Here is a 19363-nt window from a genome sequence, read left to right as displayed (position 1 = left end):
TTGTCTGTTCTGATCAGTTAGTTTCCTGCATGTAAATGTCTCTATATCTTAACTAAAACAGTCAAGTTTCCCCCAACACCCCCCACCCCCTGCCTATATATATATATACACACACAGTACAGTATCTACCTTAGACAACTGATTTGTTTAAAAGACTACATGGTGTCCCAAATGTCTCCATACCTTGAGGACTATGTATGCCAGCACCACGTTGGTTGTGCCCTCGTCCACTTCTCGGTTGGTCCATAACACTTCCAGTCTTTTTGAATTTTTTAATAAGTTTGGCAACAGTGTTGTGTGTGATGTGCTTGCCATGTTTCCTGTTAAAGTCCATCATGAGAGCTTCTTGCGAGAGCTTCCCGATCCATCCATGAGAATGACTTCAATATGTGCTTCTTTTGTCAAAGGCATTCATAAAGGCTATCTAAAGAAAATGTATATAATATAAACTAAGTATGAAAACCCTGAAACGCATTTAATTCTGAGTCATTTGTTTGTTTGGTGAGGCTATGGATGGAATCTGTCTGAGCGATTTTTGCATAAAGCTGCAATCAGACATTGCTAATATCCACACCATACAGCCTACGCACCATCCAGCCTGATAAATTCCACACTCTTGTGTGACGAAACAAGGTGTGTGATTTTCATTGTCCTCTTTTCCAATCTACTTAGCACAGCTCCATGTATCAGTTATATTCTTAAACCTCTCTATTCTCTCCTCTGCTGGCCTTCATAAACCCAATCCAGCCACCACCTCATTCAGTTGCTGAAACTCGTCCAAACTGCTGCTACAGGCTCAGCAGTTTCACTGCCGCCAGTCTGGATAATCTTGATAGGTTTCAAGGGCATTGCAGAAGAAGGAAGTAAAAGAGTTCTGTGGCCCTGATACTGTTCTTCTGCTTGGAGCTTCTGTATTAGTGACTCACCTTCTGCTGCTGTAGATGGTCCCACATGGACACCGTAAAAATGTGCACTTCCCAAAAATTCACTTTATGCCCAAGACTCACCTTTCTTCAGTGGAAAGTCTCACCTGGATACTGAAGATTTGTAACTAAGAGATACTGCTGTAATCATAGATAGTGCTCGTCCAAGCCTCTTATTTTATGAGAGTGTCTTTCAAGAATACAAGAACTAGCGAATAAGGAAACTGTCCACAATGGTGCATATGTGCTACCAAATGCAAAGTTAAGGATGTACTGGATCACGTAAGCTACACTGTGGAATATCAGGATTGTCCTGATTATTTTACAGTATGCTCTCTGATATGATTGTAAAAGAGCAAAAGGTCTTAACTAGTGCACTAAATAGTACGAAGGATGCAGTTTTGGACATGTGCCATGATAACAGGAACTACTGGGACCACGGCCAATATACACAGACGGATGAAACAATGGACCCTATTTCACATTAATGTTTTTTACGAAATTGTCGCGTTTTCAAAACTTCCAACGAGATAGTGAACAATGGCAGCAAATACGTCCCGCAAAGACTGCTCACAAACAAATACTATAAATTGACTAATTTCTTTGTAGTTAGTACATGTTGTGATTGTTACTAGCTAGTTAGCTAGTTTATTGGGCTTCATTAAACAAACTAGCTGGCTAGCCAAGTGTAAAAAAATGTAGCTAGCTATTTACTGCTTACTATCATCCAGAACACACAATTAATAGTCTCACTTTCACTTATACATTTCAGTACTACACAATGTTCAAAGTGGCAACTGAAATGCTACTATTCATTACCGGATACGATGACACAGCCATTGTGAGAAAGGTCTGTTAAAACAGACATCTGTTTTGATGGTTAAAAGATGGTTTTAACTTTTTAACAGGTTCAGTATCACAAGTTGTGTGGAAGAATCTATAGAAATGCAATGCTAAGTCGTTATGTCTTTACATAGACTCGATAGAGAACTTGATCTTGTACAAATTAGTACAAGTTTGAGTCAGAGAGAGTTATGTGGTTGGATTTCGTAGGATTTCATCGAACAAAGATATAATAGAGAGAGAGTGAGAGAGAGAGAGAGAGAGAGTGTGAATGCTAATCTATACATCCCTAGCCCTAACATCAACCTTTGTAACTTTTATGGTAATATCAATGCAAGCATGAGATCATACTGGAACAAAATACTTAATGGCTACGTGACAGCTAGCTTATTATTAACTAGCTCAACACTGATATTTCCCAGTTACCTAGCAACAGTGTTCTCACGGCATTATCACTTGTACAGTGATAAGTGTTTTGTGTTTTCACTTTTCGAAAGCACCAGGAAAGCACCGAAAGTCCATCATGCATCATGAGGAGAGTATGGTATTGATTAATGCACTGATTTAATGATATGTAAAATGTGCTTTTAATTGTCTTTGGTGGTTGTTTTTCCTCATATGATGCTCCACTCTTTTGTGGGTCCCTGTGTGACAAAGGTCCATTTTTAGAGCAGCTGCATGTGCCGTAGTGCCAAGCTGTGCCTACCCATACACACTCACACCCTCACACACACACACACACATACACAGAGTATGATCAGTTTCTTCAGTTTTGTGGATTAAGACTGTAGCTTTTTAGCCCTTTTTACAGCATGCAGCAGTTTAAACATTAAACGCATGAGTTATGCAGAACAGATTGTTTTTCGAGGGGAAAATTGCTTATTCATTCATTCATTGACTTAATCATCCCCTTTTGTGGTTTCCATTTACCATCAGAGTGTGGATTTGAGTAGGCCTTTGGGAAAGGGAGGGCTCGATTTAGCACTGTTACCCTGGAATGTCGGTGAAAATACTCGGGACGTCAGCCAACACCGCAAGAGTAAGCGACGAGAAGAGAGAAGAGAGAAGTGGCCTCGGCGTGCTCTGCATTCCAGCCGGACATGTGAACTGTTTGAGAGACTCGCTTTACCGAGAGTCTCCCAAAGTAATGCATAAAGAAATTCATTTTTCTGGCAGCACTTCCGATAAGCAGGAAGTGTGTGTTTGTGAGATAAAAGAGCTGTTAAAATGTCGATTGCAGCTTTGTAGCTGTTTAGTGCATTCCAGAGATTGTGGCAGGCTATGAAAGGCTCTTTCATCCGCAGTGCAATCTTCCTGGAGATACTTGATTAGTGGAAAAGAGCTTGTGTGTAAACATGAGGACTGATCTGGGATCAATTGCTGGCTTTTAATGTCTTTAATTGTGCCACATAAAGCGTTCACTATCATGTTTTAATGCATGCAACTGTAATATACAGCAATATAATAGCCATATAATGTTTTTGTTCATATCATCACACCCTGCTATTCAGTGTGATTATATAGCCATTATGGAGCAGCTTCAAGGTTAACAACTTAACACTGAGAAGCCTGAGGAAATAGTGAAAGAATATACAACATCTGTGTCAGTGTCAAGGGAAATTTTATTGAGCCTCGCTAACCCCTTACATTGAACTTTCTGTTATGGGAATAGAATATAATCATATTTTAATGGTGGTTACAAGTTTTGACCTACATTATATAAGGAATAAAACATGCTGTTACAGGAAAATAATCAACAATGGGGTGGCGTGATGAAGCAAAGTTACTGTTCCCACCCCAAAGTTGATTATTTTCCTTTAACAGTGTTTTTTTTCCTCTTATACCACAGCAATTTACCAACGATTATTTTTTTTAATTAAAGAATGACACGTCATAGTTTTTATCAGTTTATAGTTACATTTACTGCAGTGCATCATCTGTGAAACAAGTTAACTACCGTTATAGCAGCTATAAGCAGTTGTTCCATCACCAACCTCTCTTTTTCTCTCGCTTGTGAAGTAAATAATAAGTAAAGAATAAAGGGTTCTTTGGTTGATCTTCTAAGGAACCCCTTAAAGGTTCTATGTAGAACTATGCAACCATTTTAGGAAGCTGAGAACCTTAAATTATATAACGAGGAGAAAAGTCAGTACATACAGACCTAACTCTACCCCTTCTCTTCCTCTGACAGGCGAAAGCTACGTCTGCGCCTCTAACGAACCCTTCCGCAAAGTGGACTACACCAAGAACGTGAACCCTAACTGGTCAGTGAACATTAGGGCAGGCACATCGCGCTCTCTCTCCTCTTTGCCCATACTAAAGAACGAGCTGAGGGAGCGAGAAAACAAGGATTTCATCCGGCCCAAGCTGGTGACGGTGATCCGGAGCGGCGTGAAGCCACGCAAGGCCGTGCGCATCCTCCTGAACAAGAAGACGGCACACTCGTTCGAGCAAGTGCTCACGGACATCAGCGATGCCATCAAGCTGGACTCGGGAGTGGTGAAGAGACTCTACACGCTGGAGGGGAAGCAGGTAGGGGGGTAGACTAGTCATCAGTTAGCCATCATTAATCATTAATGGGCAAAAATACTGCAGAAAGAATTCATGTAACAACTATTATCTAAAATAAATTCTAAATGACTTAGTGCAGCTGAGAGTTAAACATAATGCTCAAGGGCCAGCAGTGGATCTCCAAAAATCCTGTCGTTTAAATTCATACAAATTCGAATAGATTGATTCGGTGCGAGAAATAGTGAATATCTGGAATGTGGATTGAATTTGTCCAAGCTTTTATAAACATAACAGCTACCATGTAGCTACCACGTAGCTGTTATGGTGTAGTGGCAATGTTTATTATTATTATTATTATTATTATTATTATTATTATGCCCTCATGAAGAATTAAACGTCATTTTTGGATGCAGATAAAACTCAGTTATTGACTGTATCACTGACAGTCTTGGTTAAAAAGGTCTTGCACCTCTATGACTCTCATAATGCCCTCTTTTATTACGGTAACATTTGAGATTAAATGTCTGTCTTTAGTACTGAACATTACTTTTCTAAATGAGAAAGTTATAGTATTAGAACTACTAACTACTAAATATTGTTAGTATGTTAGCTTTATTGATGCCCCAATCCATTTTTTTTTAATTTTCCCTGACTGAAAACATCAGAAAAAACAACCTTAATGAGTATTAATCATGTGCCAGTTCCCGGAAAGCAGAGGCATAATGAAGTGAGATAAATATATATCACTCTGGATAAGGGCGTCTGCCAAATGCTATAAATGTAAATGTAAAAAGCATTGTAAAGTGGCGGCTTTATCCTTTAACCGTAATATTAATGCTGCAATGCTTCTGGGAAACTCAGCCTCGATACTAACTTTTTCTTATTTTTTAAGTGAATGATTTAATAATTTTAGGATGTCCAACACCATATCAAAGCATCACAGTTTTGCAATTTAAAAAGATGGTTAAAATGGATACAGAAATATTGGGCCTTATTTATCAGTCATTCAGTAAAACTAAACTGAACTCAAAAGTTTCAGTGACACTGATTTTCTTCATACCCGCATGTGTACGTTGATAAGCGCTAATCAGCGTAGCTGTGTGACACCCACAAAACTCCATTACATGCAAAAAAAAAAAAAAAAACAGAGCTGAAAATGTCAGAATGATGACTAAACGGTCTAATCTGTGTTGGCTGCAGTGTTCTCTAAATCTACCAGTAATGCAGCTCAGCCACTGCAGAGTGTCAGCTACCACTGACACTCACCCTAACACTCACCTTTTGCCCTGAATGAATGCCTAGACTTATTTGTCTTAATTTATGGATTTGTTTTGAATTTTGAACTGAGTGAGTTTCAGAAAAAAATTCATATGTAATTGAAATAAATAAGCTCTTTAATAAACTCAACAGCGGAATCTAAATCTACTGTATATAAATCTACTGTATATAATCACATTAACTCATCGCTAATTACATGATTTGAAGCTGATCAGTCAAGGTTCACATTACTGAGTCTCCTTATATGTAAAATTGCACATACTCAGGAGCGCTCATGGGATACGAACGTTTTTCCGAGCTAGCTGGATTTTCACGAACACTACATTACTGTTTAAATTATTCAATTTATGAATACATTTCTATGGCTGGCACAATAACATGCTTTGCCAGACCATATAAAAGGGACATTTCTGGACCAGACCACAGCACTAGCATGTAAAACCCTGCCATGCATGACATTAGCCATGAGGGAGTGTTGAGTTAAGAGGCATGTTATAGCATTATTTACATTTAGATCATTCAGCCTTATGCATCAGCAGCTGTTAATGACCACCTGCTCCCTCTTTCACTTGGCACTCAGATGGACATTATCTCCACATGGGATGTGTGTAAATAGGATTCTAGTCATGCATGAGAAATCAGTCATATGGTTTATGAATGATTACTTATGGTCTATTAAATATCTTCCAAATATCCATCCAAGAAGGTTGGGTTGAAAATTGGGATTATGCATGTTCATGCGAACATCCTAACGCAAGTTTACAGCATGTAAATCTTTCTGAACTGTGTATCGGTGTGGTTATTAAGTGTAAAAGAGAAAATAAGAGCTGCACTGCAGCATCCTGCAGTGAGAAGGGGAGTATACACACAGATGGGCTTGAAATGACTCAGAAAATAACAAGCTAGAGAACTCAGGCCTGACTCAAGAGCTGTGTTTAATTCCCAACTGTTTTTTTTTTAATTCCTAAATTCTGTTCTGCATTATCTCATTCGTTCTCTAAGTAAGGAATGAAACTCTTGAGGGAGAGATGTTAAGGGAAAATAATCAACAACATGGTGGTGGAATGTTCTGCTCCAAAGTGAAAAAAGAGATGCTGGGGTGTGTGTTACAGCGATTTTCATCACAGATGAGGGTCTTCTTAGGCTGGATGTAAAGCAGTGTCCCTAAAACCCCCCTTACACATGATTAACACTTTAACACACACTATTGCTTTTAAAAAAAAAACAGCAGCAAAAACTAAATCTAGTGTTCAATAAATAATTCCATTTTTTTGTTAATAATATTCACAATAAACAATTCTTCCCCATGAAATGTACAGTGAGGGGAAATAAATACTCGGACACTTTTGTTTGTGTTATTTAATACAGTATGTGCATATACAGTATATCCATTTCAAATGTACACACATAATGTCTTTTGACTTTGAAAAAGTACACTTTTATACTATAAAAAGTGTACTATAATAAAAATATATAATAAAATAAATAAAAATACATACACTATATGTAAAGGTTACCTAAAAATAAATGAAGTTCTAGATAAAAATGCTGCAAAAATATGTTCTTGTGCAAATTACACCTGGTTAAAAGACATTGCCATTGTTTGTGATGATTTCACACAAGTAGCAATCATGGTGAAGCTGAAGGAACTTCCTTAAGTTCTCAGGAACATCATTATTAAACAACACTCGAATGGAAAAAAGCTACAGAGCCCACAGCAAATACCATAAACATCCCTGTCAGTACAAGTGGTACCATAATATGCAGGTGGAAAGTTCATAGAACCACGACTAATGGTTCCCGGACAGGTACGTGATGCAAGATTTTACAATGTGCTCTCAGATTTATGGTAAAGAAGGTAAGAGAGAAGGCAGCAGTTCTTTGAAAAGAGTTGCAGGACGACCAGAAAGCAGCAGGAACAACTGTTATACAGAGAATAAAAAGCAACAAACTCATAACCTTGGAGAATTTGAGGATGATTTGACGAGAGGAATGGGCCAAAAATGTTGCAGAATTACTTCTTACTGTAAACACAACCACTTTGTAACAAAGTATTAATGTTAATTAATGTATTAATGTACTTCTTCACTTCTTTATAACAATGTATTAATGTTAATTTATGGAGTCTGAATATTTTTTCCCTTTCAAACATACCTTTGTTTACGAGTGTGATATTGCTTTGATACAACAGTTCTATAAACAAGAAATTAATATTGAGTAAGTGACATTTCGGACACAATATGGCCAAATGTTCTGTTTATTTTTGCTCCTCTGGTGGAAATAGATCCAAAGAAGCCACTCTCACTTTATAGCTCATCGGCTAGCTGGCTAGCTCACACTGATCTGTACATTGCTGTTAAAGATGCTTCTGGTGAAATTGGCTTCCCTTCTTTCTTTTCATCTTCGTCTGACGAGCTTTCACATTTTAAGTCAAAAGTTATGTTCCAGAAAAGTGTCCTTTGCCATGTCCGCTGATGATGTCACTAACTCTACTGTAGTAACGGTTTTGAACTAGGAAGTGGAATTTTACGTGGCGAACACAGACAAGCGGAGTGATACACACAGTGATACACACAGTGATACACACAGTGAAACGTCCCAGTGCAGTTATAGGAAATACGAACACTCTAAGAACTGCACTCGACCAATCAAATTAGTGGAACTAACTGTTGTATAATTCAGAAATATAACATTTAGACTTGGGTTTTATGGAGCAACTATTCCATTGGCTTATTACAGATGTTCTAACTTTTATATTCTATATTTTTAACTATAAACAACTAAAAAGTACAACTTTTCCTTATTTTAAGTTGTTTTTAATAACTATATTGTTTTTAATAATAATAATTGTTGACCAAATTGTTGTGGTACCATATAAAAATAATAAAAGTCTTCTGGGACGTGCTGTTATAGGAATATAATGAACTTGTTTCAAAATGATTAACTTTAACCCCATTGTTGATTATTTTCTTATAACAGCACATTCTGGAGTGTTTTATGCCTTACTTATGCCCCTTTTGGACCAAAATTGAAATGTCGCACAAGCATTAGATATAGTTTGGCCGTTTTAACTCTCATTCGGAATGCTGTGAAAGTCTAAAATGTAACTCTTTAGAGTTTTGCTCACAGTTCTCTTACTGCTGGGAGAAGTGCCTGAACTCCGAAGTGCCTAATCTTTCCATCGCCACATGACTTCATTATCTCAGCAAGCTATTTAGCAAGCTGATAAGACTGCAATACAAACCCAGATAACTGATGATTTGGCACCAAATATGGTTGAGTTCGGGCGTTTAAAAGGTCAGGTATGGTAATAGTAAGCAGTCGATATTTTTTCACAGCATTTGGAATCTGGTCCAAAAATAGCCAAAAGGTAACCATCTATAGCTAATGCTTGTGCGGCATTTCACTTTTAAGCCAAAATAATTGTGTTCATTTTCATTCTGGGTCATATTGTGCCTGGGATATGGCCTCATTAAGTATGAGATGTAAAATAATGTCTAAATATGGCCTAAACTCGGTCTTACAGACTTGTCTTACAGACAATATTTTCTTTTCTTTACATTATACTGTGTTTTTTATTATTTATTTATATTATGTATTATTACTATTATGCAACCCTACTTGATTCTTCATCTTCTTCTTCTTCTTCTTCTTCTTCTTATTATTATTATTATAAAGTGACTCAATTGGCATTCTAAGTCCAAGAATGATCTGCTGAGTGAGTTGGCTGGTATTCATGCGAGCTTTAAGCAGGATGAGATTTAGTAATGAAAAAATATGCCGTGTTTTTTGATGATGTCAGCAGCAGTGTGTGGTGTGTTTGAGAGCTCCAGGCAGTCACGAGGAGCGCTTCCTCAGCATGCCATCTCAATCTGCTGGGATTATGCAAAAAATCACCCGGAAGAAGAGTCGAGCAGTTGAATGATTATGATAATACTGAGACGGAGTAGGTGTCGAGGCGAGCGCTGAAGCTCTCGGCAATGCTTTGATTTCCATTTCAATCTTTCTGTGTGTCTGTGTTCTGGGATTGTTACTTGATGAATTGTGAGACCTCTTGGATGAAAATGTGTTTATTATTTGATTCCCAGTGGATTATTCACTGTTCCTAAACCCTATGTTTTTTAATGTAAAAAAAAATAAATCCATCTCCAAATATATATTATACTAGAAAAACCTCAAGGATTTTTTGTCACTTTTTTTAAGCAAAAAAAAAGAAGACAAAAAACACCATCAACTTTATTAGCGGTAGCAAAATCTCAAGGCCTTCAAAAAACGAAACAAAACAAAGTAAGCAGTTTCTGAGGGAAAATAATACTGTATAAAGTAAGCATTTTTGTCAGCCAAAAAATAAAATAAAATAAAATGATGTACTCTAATAGACTGATGAATATGGAGCTTACGCTGCAGTTATGAGCAGAACAGTGATGATTGTGCAAATCTCACTGGCAGGAGTCACATAGCAGGAAAGCCCCATGACACAAACAAATGACTCACAGCCTATAAGCTTTAAAAATGCTTCCTAAGAAAAACCACAGTGAGCAGTTAGGTTAATAAAAGTGTAAGAGGAAATGAACTGAACCTCTGAGCTTAAATATCACCTTAATTCATTGTACCACAGTTCAGTTGAATAGGTGCAATAAGTGCTAAGACACGTCCACCTATCAGTCCCAGTGAAAGAGGGAGGTGTGGCCTCTGTCTCTGTCAGTCCCAGTGAAGGAGGCGTGGCCTCTGTGTCTATCAGTCCCAGTGAAGGAGGTGTGGCCTCTGTCTCTATCAGTCCCAAAGAAGGAGGTGTGGCCTCTGTCTCTATCAGTCCCAAAGAAGGAGGTGTGGCCTCTGTCTCTATCAATTCCAAAGAAGGAGGTGTGGCCTCTGTGTCTGTCAGTCCCAGTGAAGGAGGTGTGGCCTCTGTCTCTATCAATCCCAAAGAAGAAGGTGTGGCCTCTGTCTCTATCAATCCCAAAGAAGGAGGTGTGGCCTCTGTGTCTGTCAATCCCAAAGAAGGAGGTGTGGCCTCTGTGTCTATCAGTCCCAGTGAAGGAGGTGTGGCCTCTGTCCCTGTCAGTCCCAGTGAAGGAGGTGTGGCCTCTGTGTCTGTTAGTCCCAAAGAAGGAGGTGTGGCCTCTGTCTCTATCAATCCCAAAGAAGGAGGTGTGGCCTCTGTGTCTGTCAGTCACAGTGAAGGAGGTGTGGCCTCTGTGTCTCTATCAATCCCAAAGAAGGAGGTGTGGCCTCTGTGTCTGTCAGTCACAGTGAAGGAGGTGTGGCCTCTGTGAATGTTAGTCCCAAAGAAGGAGGTGTGGCCTCTGTCTCTGTCAATCCCAAAGAAGGAGGTGTGGCCTCTGTGTCTGTCAGTCACAGTGAAGGAGGTGTGGCCTCTGTCTCTATCAATCCCAAAGAAGGAGGTGTGGCCTCTGTGTCTGTCAGTCACAGTGAAGGAGGTGTGGCCTCTGTGTCTGTTAATCCCAAAGAATGAGGTGTGGCCTCTGTGTCTGTCAGTCCCAGTGAAGGAGGTGTGGCCTCTGTGAATGTTAGTCCCAAAGAAGGAGGTGTGGCCTCTGTCTCTATCAATCCCAAAGAAGGAGGTGTGGCCTCTGTGTCTGTCAGTCACAGTGAAGGAGGTGTGGCCTCTGTGTCTGTTAGTCCCAAAGAAGGAGGTGTGGCCTCTGTGTCTGTCAGTCCCAGTGAAAGAGGTGTGGCCTCTGTGTCTGTTAGTCCCAAAGAAGGAGGTGTGGCTTCTGTCAGTCCCAGTGAAGGAGGTGTGGCCTCTATCTCTATCAGTCCCAAAGAAGGAGGTGTGGCCTCTGTGTCTCTCAGTCTCAGTGAAGGAGGTGTGGCCTCTGTGTGTCTCAGTCTCAGTGAAGGAGGTGTGGCCTTGGTGCCTATCATTCTCAGTGAAGGAGGTGTGATTTTTCTGTCTATCATTCTCAGTGAAGGAGGTGTGATTTTTCTATCTATCAGTCTCAGTGAAGGAGGTGTGGCCTTGTGTTTTTCAGACTGTTATGGTTGTTTATTGTGCTAGGCTCTGACTGGATCACATGCTAAATCAGATCACCTGTTCTCATTCATAAAGCATGTATTTTTAGCCTTGCATATCCACTACATGGAATTCCAGTCATTTGCTTGAAGTTTGGTGGTGATTGAATTTCCTAAATCTGTCTCTCCACCTGCTACTCCACGGCTAAACGTTGACCATGTGACCCGCTGCTTAATCAGGGTGGATTTGATGCTGCCATGTGCCATTGTTTTATTGACAAAGAAGATATGTTTTAGTACAATTTTACACTACAGTGCTGTTGAATTCTCGATTCTGATTGGTGGTGATTACTTTTTTATAACTACACTCTGGCAGTATGTGTGCGTGTGTGTGTAGATGATAGGATGGGTCATGGATATTTGGGTGACTTGGGAATGTCAGACATTCCTGCAGTTGGATCAGTGTGGAGTTAGAGGCATTTCTGCTTGTCACACACAATTAAAGCAGACGCTTCCTGATGGGCGGGTGTGTGTGCTCCGAGGCGGTGTCTCCTAAAAGTAGGCCACCAAAACGCCTGCAGTGCAAAGGGATGTCTGCTGTTTGTATTCATCCAGCTAAAGGCACTGTTCCTCTTTTGCAGACCAGGCACAAAACACAGGAAATGTGCATAAATTATAAATAGATATATATTATGTATAGATATCACTGATGCGCTTCTTCCATCCGAGCCTCACATATTAGCCAGTTTGTCCCAAACAGTTTAATGCAAGCTATCTGAAACAACCTACCCACTGGCAGTTACAGTTTTTAGCATGCTAGGATGCTAACACAAAAGCTAGTAAACTGCCATCTGCTTCTCTACATTCTGAGGCCAGGTTTTAGCAGGAGGAGGGGAAGAGACCTCAGCTGGACTCCCTGCCGAGACTCCGTCCAGCTCCGTGGTAATTAGATCTAAAGTGTGCGAGGGCGGATTTCAACTGCAGCTGGCAGGTGGAACGCGGCGAGGCTAACACAGCTCTGCTAATACAACACATTCTCAGTCCAACAACACTCTAGATTAGAGCCATAGCCAAACGCTAATATAGCTAAAAGGATTTTTTTTTAATGGCTGTGTTTTGCATGTCATCGCTATTGGCTAGGGAAATGTGCTACAGGGTTAGGATTAGAATTAGGATTTCACTGGAATTTTCATGATTCCAGGTGCATTCAAGTGTTTAAAGGGTTCTTGTGCTGACTTGAAAAGTCTAAAAGACTCATCTCTAGCCCTTTAAAAATGTATTGATATCGACATCGATACCTTTTTCAAATTAAGTCCCAAAACACAAATGTTCCAAATTCATTATCTCAACACTGTCATAGCCTCGAGACATTCTTGGAAAAAGGGTTCGTCGATGTGTGGGTGGATGATATGACAACAAAAACATCATATCACGATTCTCGGAAGATATTTCTACGGTACATGATACATATCATGACTATAGATTTGCTAATAATTTCCCAGTATCACTATAATAAAGTATCAAACCCAGTTTCAATACTTATTTTTGATTTAAAAAATAGCATTTTCATTTTCCAGTTTTAGATTGAGTACAGTGTATTACATCAAATCAGCTTCCACTGTAATTACTGTAATTATTTGAAAAAACATTTAAAAAATGAATAATAGATATCACAATATCTCACAATATCTCAGCAAAGTGTATTGTGACATAATTTCACAATAATTTTCCCTATAACCACACACTCCCAAAGCGTTTTATTCCATACATACTGTGTATGAATCTGGATGTTTTTTTTTTCCAGGAACAAGCAAGATCCATGATGACGTTCCTGTGGCAGCTTTAGGCTTCATTCATGAAATATTTTCAACACCGGATTCATTGCGGAACGTTAAATGACAGATGATGTACTGTATCATCCCTCAGTGTTTATAGATGTGTTTGACTCAATCTGTCAGCGTAAAATTGTGCTATAACGTGCATTACCCCTGCTCTCAGCTGGGCTTCTTGTGATTAGCTGCTAATGGCTGCTGTTGACATGCTAATAGAGTCGGTAATGATTTTAGAGGAGCGGATGAGGACGGTCGGTTTGTCTCAACACTTGGGACGGAAGCTCGTAAACATTTTATAGCAGCAGGAAGACTGGAAGAGGGTTTGGGCGCACCAGGGGGCTTTAGACCTGTGAGACATTGTTCATAGTCACACACACAAGTCTCAGGCTGGGGGTAAATGTATAACTGTAAATGTACGACTGTGTTTAATTCATGTAATCAAACCACAGAATCATTACGCAAATTATTCTTACGCAAACAAAAAACTTTTGAGAGATTATACGACAATTTTATTATTAAACAATTTCATTACTGTTTCCCTTTTTATTTATTTTTTTATATTAAGCAAGAAATTTACGTTCCTATTATACACTGTTCAGAAACGATGCCAAATCTGCCGTTTTCACTTAGTCTTTATGAAGGAATATTTGAAATGAAATTTAGCATGAATTCCAAACGCCTCACTATATTACGCTCACTACATAACAGCATTGTGAAAACTAAAGAGCCATCAGAATGCCGAGAGAAATAGTTAACGTAATAGAAATAGTTTACTTAAATATAATACTACTTTTATACATCACATGTAGTGTTACTGATAACAAATTTAAAATGCATCATTTCAAACATAAATGTGTAATGTTCATCAGAGTCATTGATTCTAATATTACAATATTAGAATATTAATATTATATTATTCTTATATTTTATATATAAGAATAAAGTCACAATATTTTTAGAATTTAAGTTGTAAAATTTGCAAGAATAAACTGGAATGTTTTGAGAAATTAAGTGGTAATTTTTAAAGAAAAATATTTTGAGAATACAGCTTTAAATGATACAAGAAAACAGTGGTGATGTTTTGAGAATAAACTCTAGGATTTTGAGAAAAAAGGCAGTTAGCTGCGAGTTAAAAGTCGTCTGGTGTGAAACATGGTCTATTTTAAAGCATGAATCATAGAGATTTTGAAGAAATCGCCTTTTTTGTTGAAAAGAGAACTCGCAGGAAGTGGTGCTCTACACCGCTACTGATTTATACTCTGCGCTAGTGAAAGAGAACAATCACAGTTTCACAGGAGACATTGAGAACAATCATGAAAATTGTTCATCCTGAAAGAATGGAATTATTAGTTATATTTTCTTGTAACGTTGATACTTTATTCTGGAAACATGACCTCTTTCACTTGTTCAAGATATTGCAACTTTTATCAAAATCAATGATTTTAGAGTCACTTGAAAGGTTATTAATTTACTTCTGAAGTATTTTGAATCACCATTTTTTTTTATATTTAATTAGAAGACATCAGAAAATACAGTGTCATGAATAATTTGCATTTATTTAAACCCCCCCTTCATTAAGCAACCCTAAAAAAAAAAAGCTCACTACGTCGGTTCCACATGATCGAACTGAGTTACATGAACACAATTTGTTTTTTACATCCAACATGATTTGATTGTGTATTTTCAAAACCCTGAATAAAACTGAACTGTGCACTCTCACCTGAGCTCAGGATCGAACCCAGGTTGCTGGCTTAATTCAAAATGCTGGTTTAATTAGGTTAATTTAATACTATAGTTATTTATTCCTGTCAGTGCTAACGTCCTCGTGAGATTTCATAATGTAATCCGTTTACGTTAATACCCTGTGAATTGATCAGGCTCACTCTACATAATTCAATCTAGTAATTAGAAACTTGTTGAAATTAAGTTTAGTATAAGCAATGAAATCATGTTTTGATGAAAAACTTAATATTTTTTTAGTAAACTATACCCAATATGTTCTATTAAATCTAACCGACCACATATTCCTTGTTTTTTTTTTCAGTGAGCACAGGAAAGGTCAGAAAAAAGTTTATGAAATATGTATACAGTAAAATTAGATTTTTTTACCTTTTTATTTATGAAAATTTTAATAATATTTGAATAGTAAAATTATGACATCATTACCGGAAATGCTTACTGTTTTTCATGAAATAGAAGATAATTAACTTTTGTTTTAAAAGAAATTGGTCATACAGGACAAAAAATTCATAATGTAGAAATAAAAAAAAAAAAAAAAAAGGAAAATGCTTAAAGACTTCAGGAAGCAGCATAGTGCTGGCCTGCTGATTTTACCACCCTGATAATAAAGCCTGTTTCTCTGACAAGACTGAAGGAAATGCACAGTACAGAAATGCAGAGATGAAAAGCGAGTGCGACGTGTGTGTGTGTGTGTGTGTCCTGACTGACAGCTAGCCCCCGCAGCAGATTAGCATCATAAAAACCATGGAGCTCTTCTACATTTGCTGCTGCTACACAAACAAAAGCTGTGTGTTGACCTGATGTCACGATGCTAATCCCACACACACATCTCTACCACACACAACATTTCACTTTCATCAGCTTAGTATTCAAATATGCCTTGATCTGACAGATAAGATATGTGTGTGTGTGTGTGTGTGTGTATGGGGGGTTGGGGCTAAAATAAATGCTCAGTCCTTGTTGATGGCCATGATTCCTTTTTGAAGTCTGTTTTTTTTTTTTTTTGGAGAGCTACATGATGTACTGTACTGCTTTTGACTTTGATTTAAACACTGCAAAAAAAAAAAAGATATCTTAGCAAGAGAAGATACCTTGAATAAAGGGAAAGTTATCAAGCAGTATAGTTAGTGACATCATCAGCGGACATGGCAAAGGATATTTTTCAGGAATATAACTTTTGACTTAAAATGTGAAAGCTCGTCAGATGAAGATGAAAAGGAAGAAGGGAAGCCGATTTCACCAGAAGGACCTTTAACAGGAATGTACAGATCAGTGTGAGCTAGCCAGCTAGCCAGCTAGCCGACGTGCTATAAAGTGAGAGTGGCTTCTTCGGGATCTATTTCCACCAGCAGAGCAAAAATAAACAGAACATTTGGCCATATTGTGTCTGAAATGTCACTTACTCACTTAATATTAATTTCTTGTTTATAGAACTGTTCTATAAAAGCAATATCGTACTCATGATCATGCGTTTTTAGTGAATATCCTGGTTAATCACACTCCTGCTCATGCGATATTGCTTAAAAGTCAAGCTTAAAATTGTTTTATTCTAATGGAATAATTTGCTTATTTCAAGCATTTATTTATAGAAAGAAGCAAGATAATGGGCAAAAGCTTGAAATGAGTAAAATGACGTAAAATAGGCTTAATAATCATTTATATGTTTTTAAAAAGAATAAATAATATTTGATTTTGCCGAGATTCAAGATATCTTTTTGCATTTTTGATATATTTTGCATTTAAATGTAATTATTATAGAATTTAGTGTTCAGATGTCTTTAAACAGCTTGTAATTTTGTGTGTAAATACTGGCATAGACAGAATGGACATTAGCACTCGTGCTACATTATGCATTCATATCACAAACAAGGAAAGTTTGTGAAAATGACAAATAGGCAAGATCATAAATTTATCTTAAACTTTAATGTTGTCAGTGATGTTTAGTTTTAAAAAAATCTCAGTTGACTTGGGTACCACAGAAAAGTCCTTAATCCTCAAATAGGTTTTCATACAGTATGTACTGAAGTATAAGTATAAAGTGAATGAACACTGTAAGTAAGTACGAGGGTAAAGTAAATGTTAGAGTTATTACGCTGGTAGGCAGAAAAGGTAATTCACTGAAGGGGAAAGGACGCAGGAAGTGAATTTGAGGATGTGGTTACGTCAGCTTTGTACTTACATTATCTAGAGGAACTTTGCCAAGCCTTGGTCTGATGGGCCAGTAGACACCAAGTGGGTGGGACTTTGTGCTATTTAGTTGGTAGAAAAAAGCAAGAGCTACTAATTATTTTAAAAAAATCTCATCCACTGACATGCGCTATGGTTTTTATGGCAAAATTCTGTTGTTTTTTTCTCCTTTGCCTGTTAAACACATACAAAAAACATTTAAAGGTGCAGTATCCTGGATTAATGTTCAATTCACCGCACCACTGCTGTTATTTTGTGCCTCCTTGTGCTTTGTGAACCGCTCACTGACGTTTAAAAGAAGAGAGAGAGAAAAAAGGAAAAGAAAATCCACACATCTCCCCTCCGTCTTTGGCTTGTCTGAGTGTCTGGTCTCCACAGCGGGCATCGCTGCCAGGCACAGAGCTGGCACACGTCCAGAAACGTGCGAGTGGTGTTGCTGTGGCTATTGTGTGGTTTTCATATGTACTGTCTGGAAGAGATTTTTTTAAAATCAAAACATGATCTCTTGTAATTATTAACATTCTGTGAGCATCCAGTGTGTTGTCACAAATTGTCACTCATAATGCCTGCTTAGATCATTTTACAGGTTTGAGTAGTCAAAGCAAAACAACTGTTAAAAGGATAGTTTGTGAAAAATTTGCATTTACACAATTTCACAATTACTTACTCTAATTGTAGTCATTGAACCACGATGTTCATTCATTTTTAAAATGTAACTTAGTAAGTAATGGATTATTTTGGAGAAAACGTTGACTCACTTAGAGATAAAGATGTCACAAAGAGAATTGTGGATGATGTGGATGATGTAGCAGATCACATGGTGACGTAGCCAGGAGATTATGTGGCCATTATGTGAAAAGATGTTATAGAATGTATCTTGGGCTAATCTTCTACGTTTATCTAAGTTTAAAGTAAGACTTTGGTTAAACTGTAAAATACCCATGCTTCTAAATAATAAAAAATCAGTATTTATTAAAAGTCCTGTCCGAATTTATTAATTTGGTACCAATCTGACCCCTAGCTAAAAGCTCGAAGGTGCAGTTGTACCAGAAATCTGGAGGTTTTTCATTTCCACTTCGAAAGTAAATTTGTAAATGTGGACTCTGTGTTGTTCTACCAAAAGTATGATTACGTCCTACCCAGGGTGTATTCCCACCTCACGACCAGTGTTCCCAGGTGTCATAGGGTGTCATAGGGTGCAGCACTACACTACCCATCAGCCCCAGCACGTCACTAATCACTCTCACCTGTGTCTAGTTATAACTTGTTAGCGCCACTATTTAAGTTCGGGTTTTTCAGCATCTTGCTGTGAAGTTTTTGTTTGTTGTTGTGTGTGCGTGCCAGATTATTACTTATAGTCTGTATGTTTCTTGTTTGATTTCCGTAGTCCATGTTAATGGTTCTTGTTTTCACTGTTTTGTTTGTTTTGGCTTTATCTTCTCCAATATATTACCTGCACTTGTATCCGCCTCCTCTATCAATCCCTGACATTGGGAAAGACTCTGGATCCACCGTGACCCTGGATAAAGGATAAAGTGCTTACTAGAGATGAATGAATGAATGATTCATTCATTCATTTCTAGCTAATAATATATATTTATGGAAAAACCTGGCTTGGTAGCTCCAGTGCAAAACTAAAGGAATATACAATCAGCAAATGTGATTTTTTTTTTTCTGTAATATTCCTTTAAAAATCTGGAGACCATTACTAAAAACAAATTAGCATGACATGTAAATAAATAAATAAATAAATAAATATATCAGTGCCAGATAATTTTGTATTCCTGTATGCAAAAAGCCCTTGCAGTATATTAATAATCATGACAGTTCAGTCTGTCGCTGAAGCGCCATTGGAAGGTGCCATTATTTTTGGACAGGCTGACGATATTAGTGCGGTCTGACAGCGCGACTCAGCACTCTGTGAAATCAGAGCTGATGCTGCTCTCAGGCCTTGTCCTCTGCTTCCACTTCTGTCCCTATCGGCTTTTCCACGACCTCGCAGCGTACACTAAAGCATGCAAATGAAAATTAATGATCATTTCTCTCTATAAAACTCATGCTTTGTTTGATCTC

The 19363-nt window shown here is 37.9% G+C and overlaps 1 protein-coding gene across 5 annotated transcripts in view; it reads left to right on the top strand.

Moving 5' to 3' along the window:
• The window catches only part of dclk2a (doublecortin-like kinase 2a), a 66376-nt gene that overhangs the window by 7613 nt on the left and 39400 nt on the right, over positions 1-19363 (top strand). For all 5 annotated transcript variants that reach the window (XR_008301409.1, XM_053232431.1, XM_053232430.1 and 2 more), the window contains exon 2: positions 3958-4298. Coding sequence is in view for 4 of the 5 variants with exons in the window: in XM_053232431.1 (XP_053088406.1) it covers positions 3958-4298 (341 nt within the window). In the remaining variant the exon portion in view is untranslated. The remainder of the gene's footprint in view (positions 1-3957; positions 4299-19363) is intronic.

This window comes from Pangasianodon hypophthalmus, chromosome 3 (assembly GCF_027358585.1).
Source record: "Pangasianodon hypophthalmus isolate fPanHyp1 chromosome 3, fPanHyp1.pri, whole genome shotgun sequence".
Classification (NCBI taxonomy): Eukaryota; Metazoa; Chordata; class Actinopteri; order Siluriformes; family Pangasiidae; genus Pangasianodon; species Pangasianodon hypophthalmus.
This window is presented reverse-complemented; position numbering and strand designations above follow the sequence as displayed.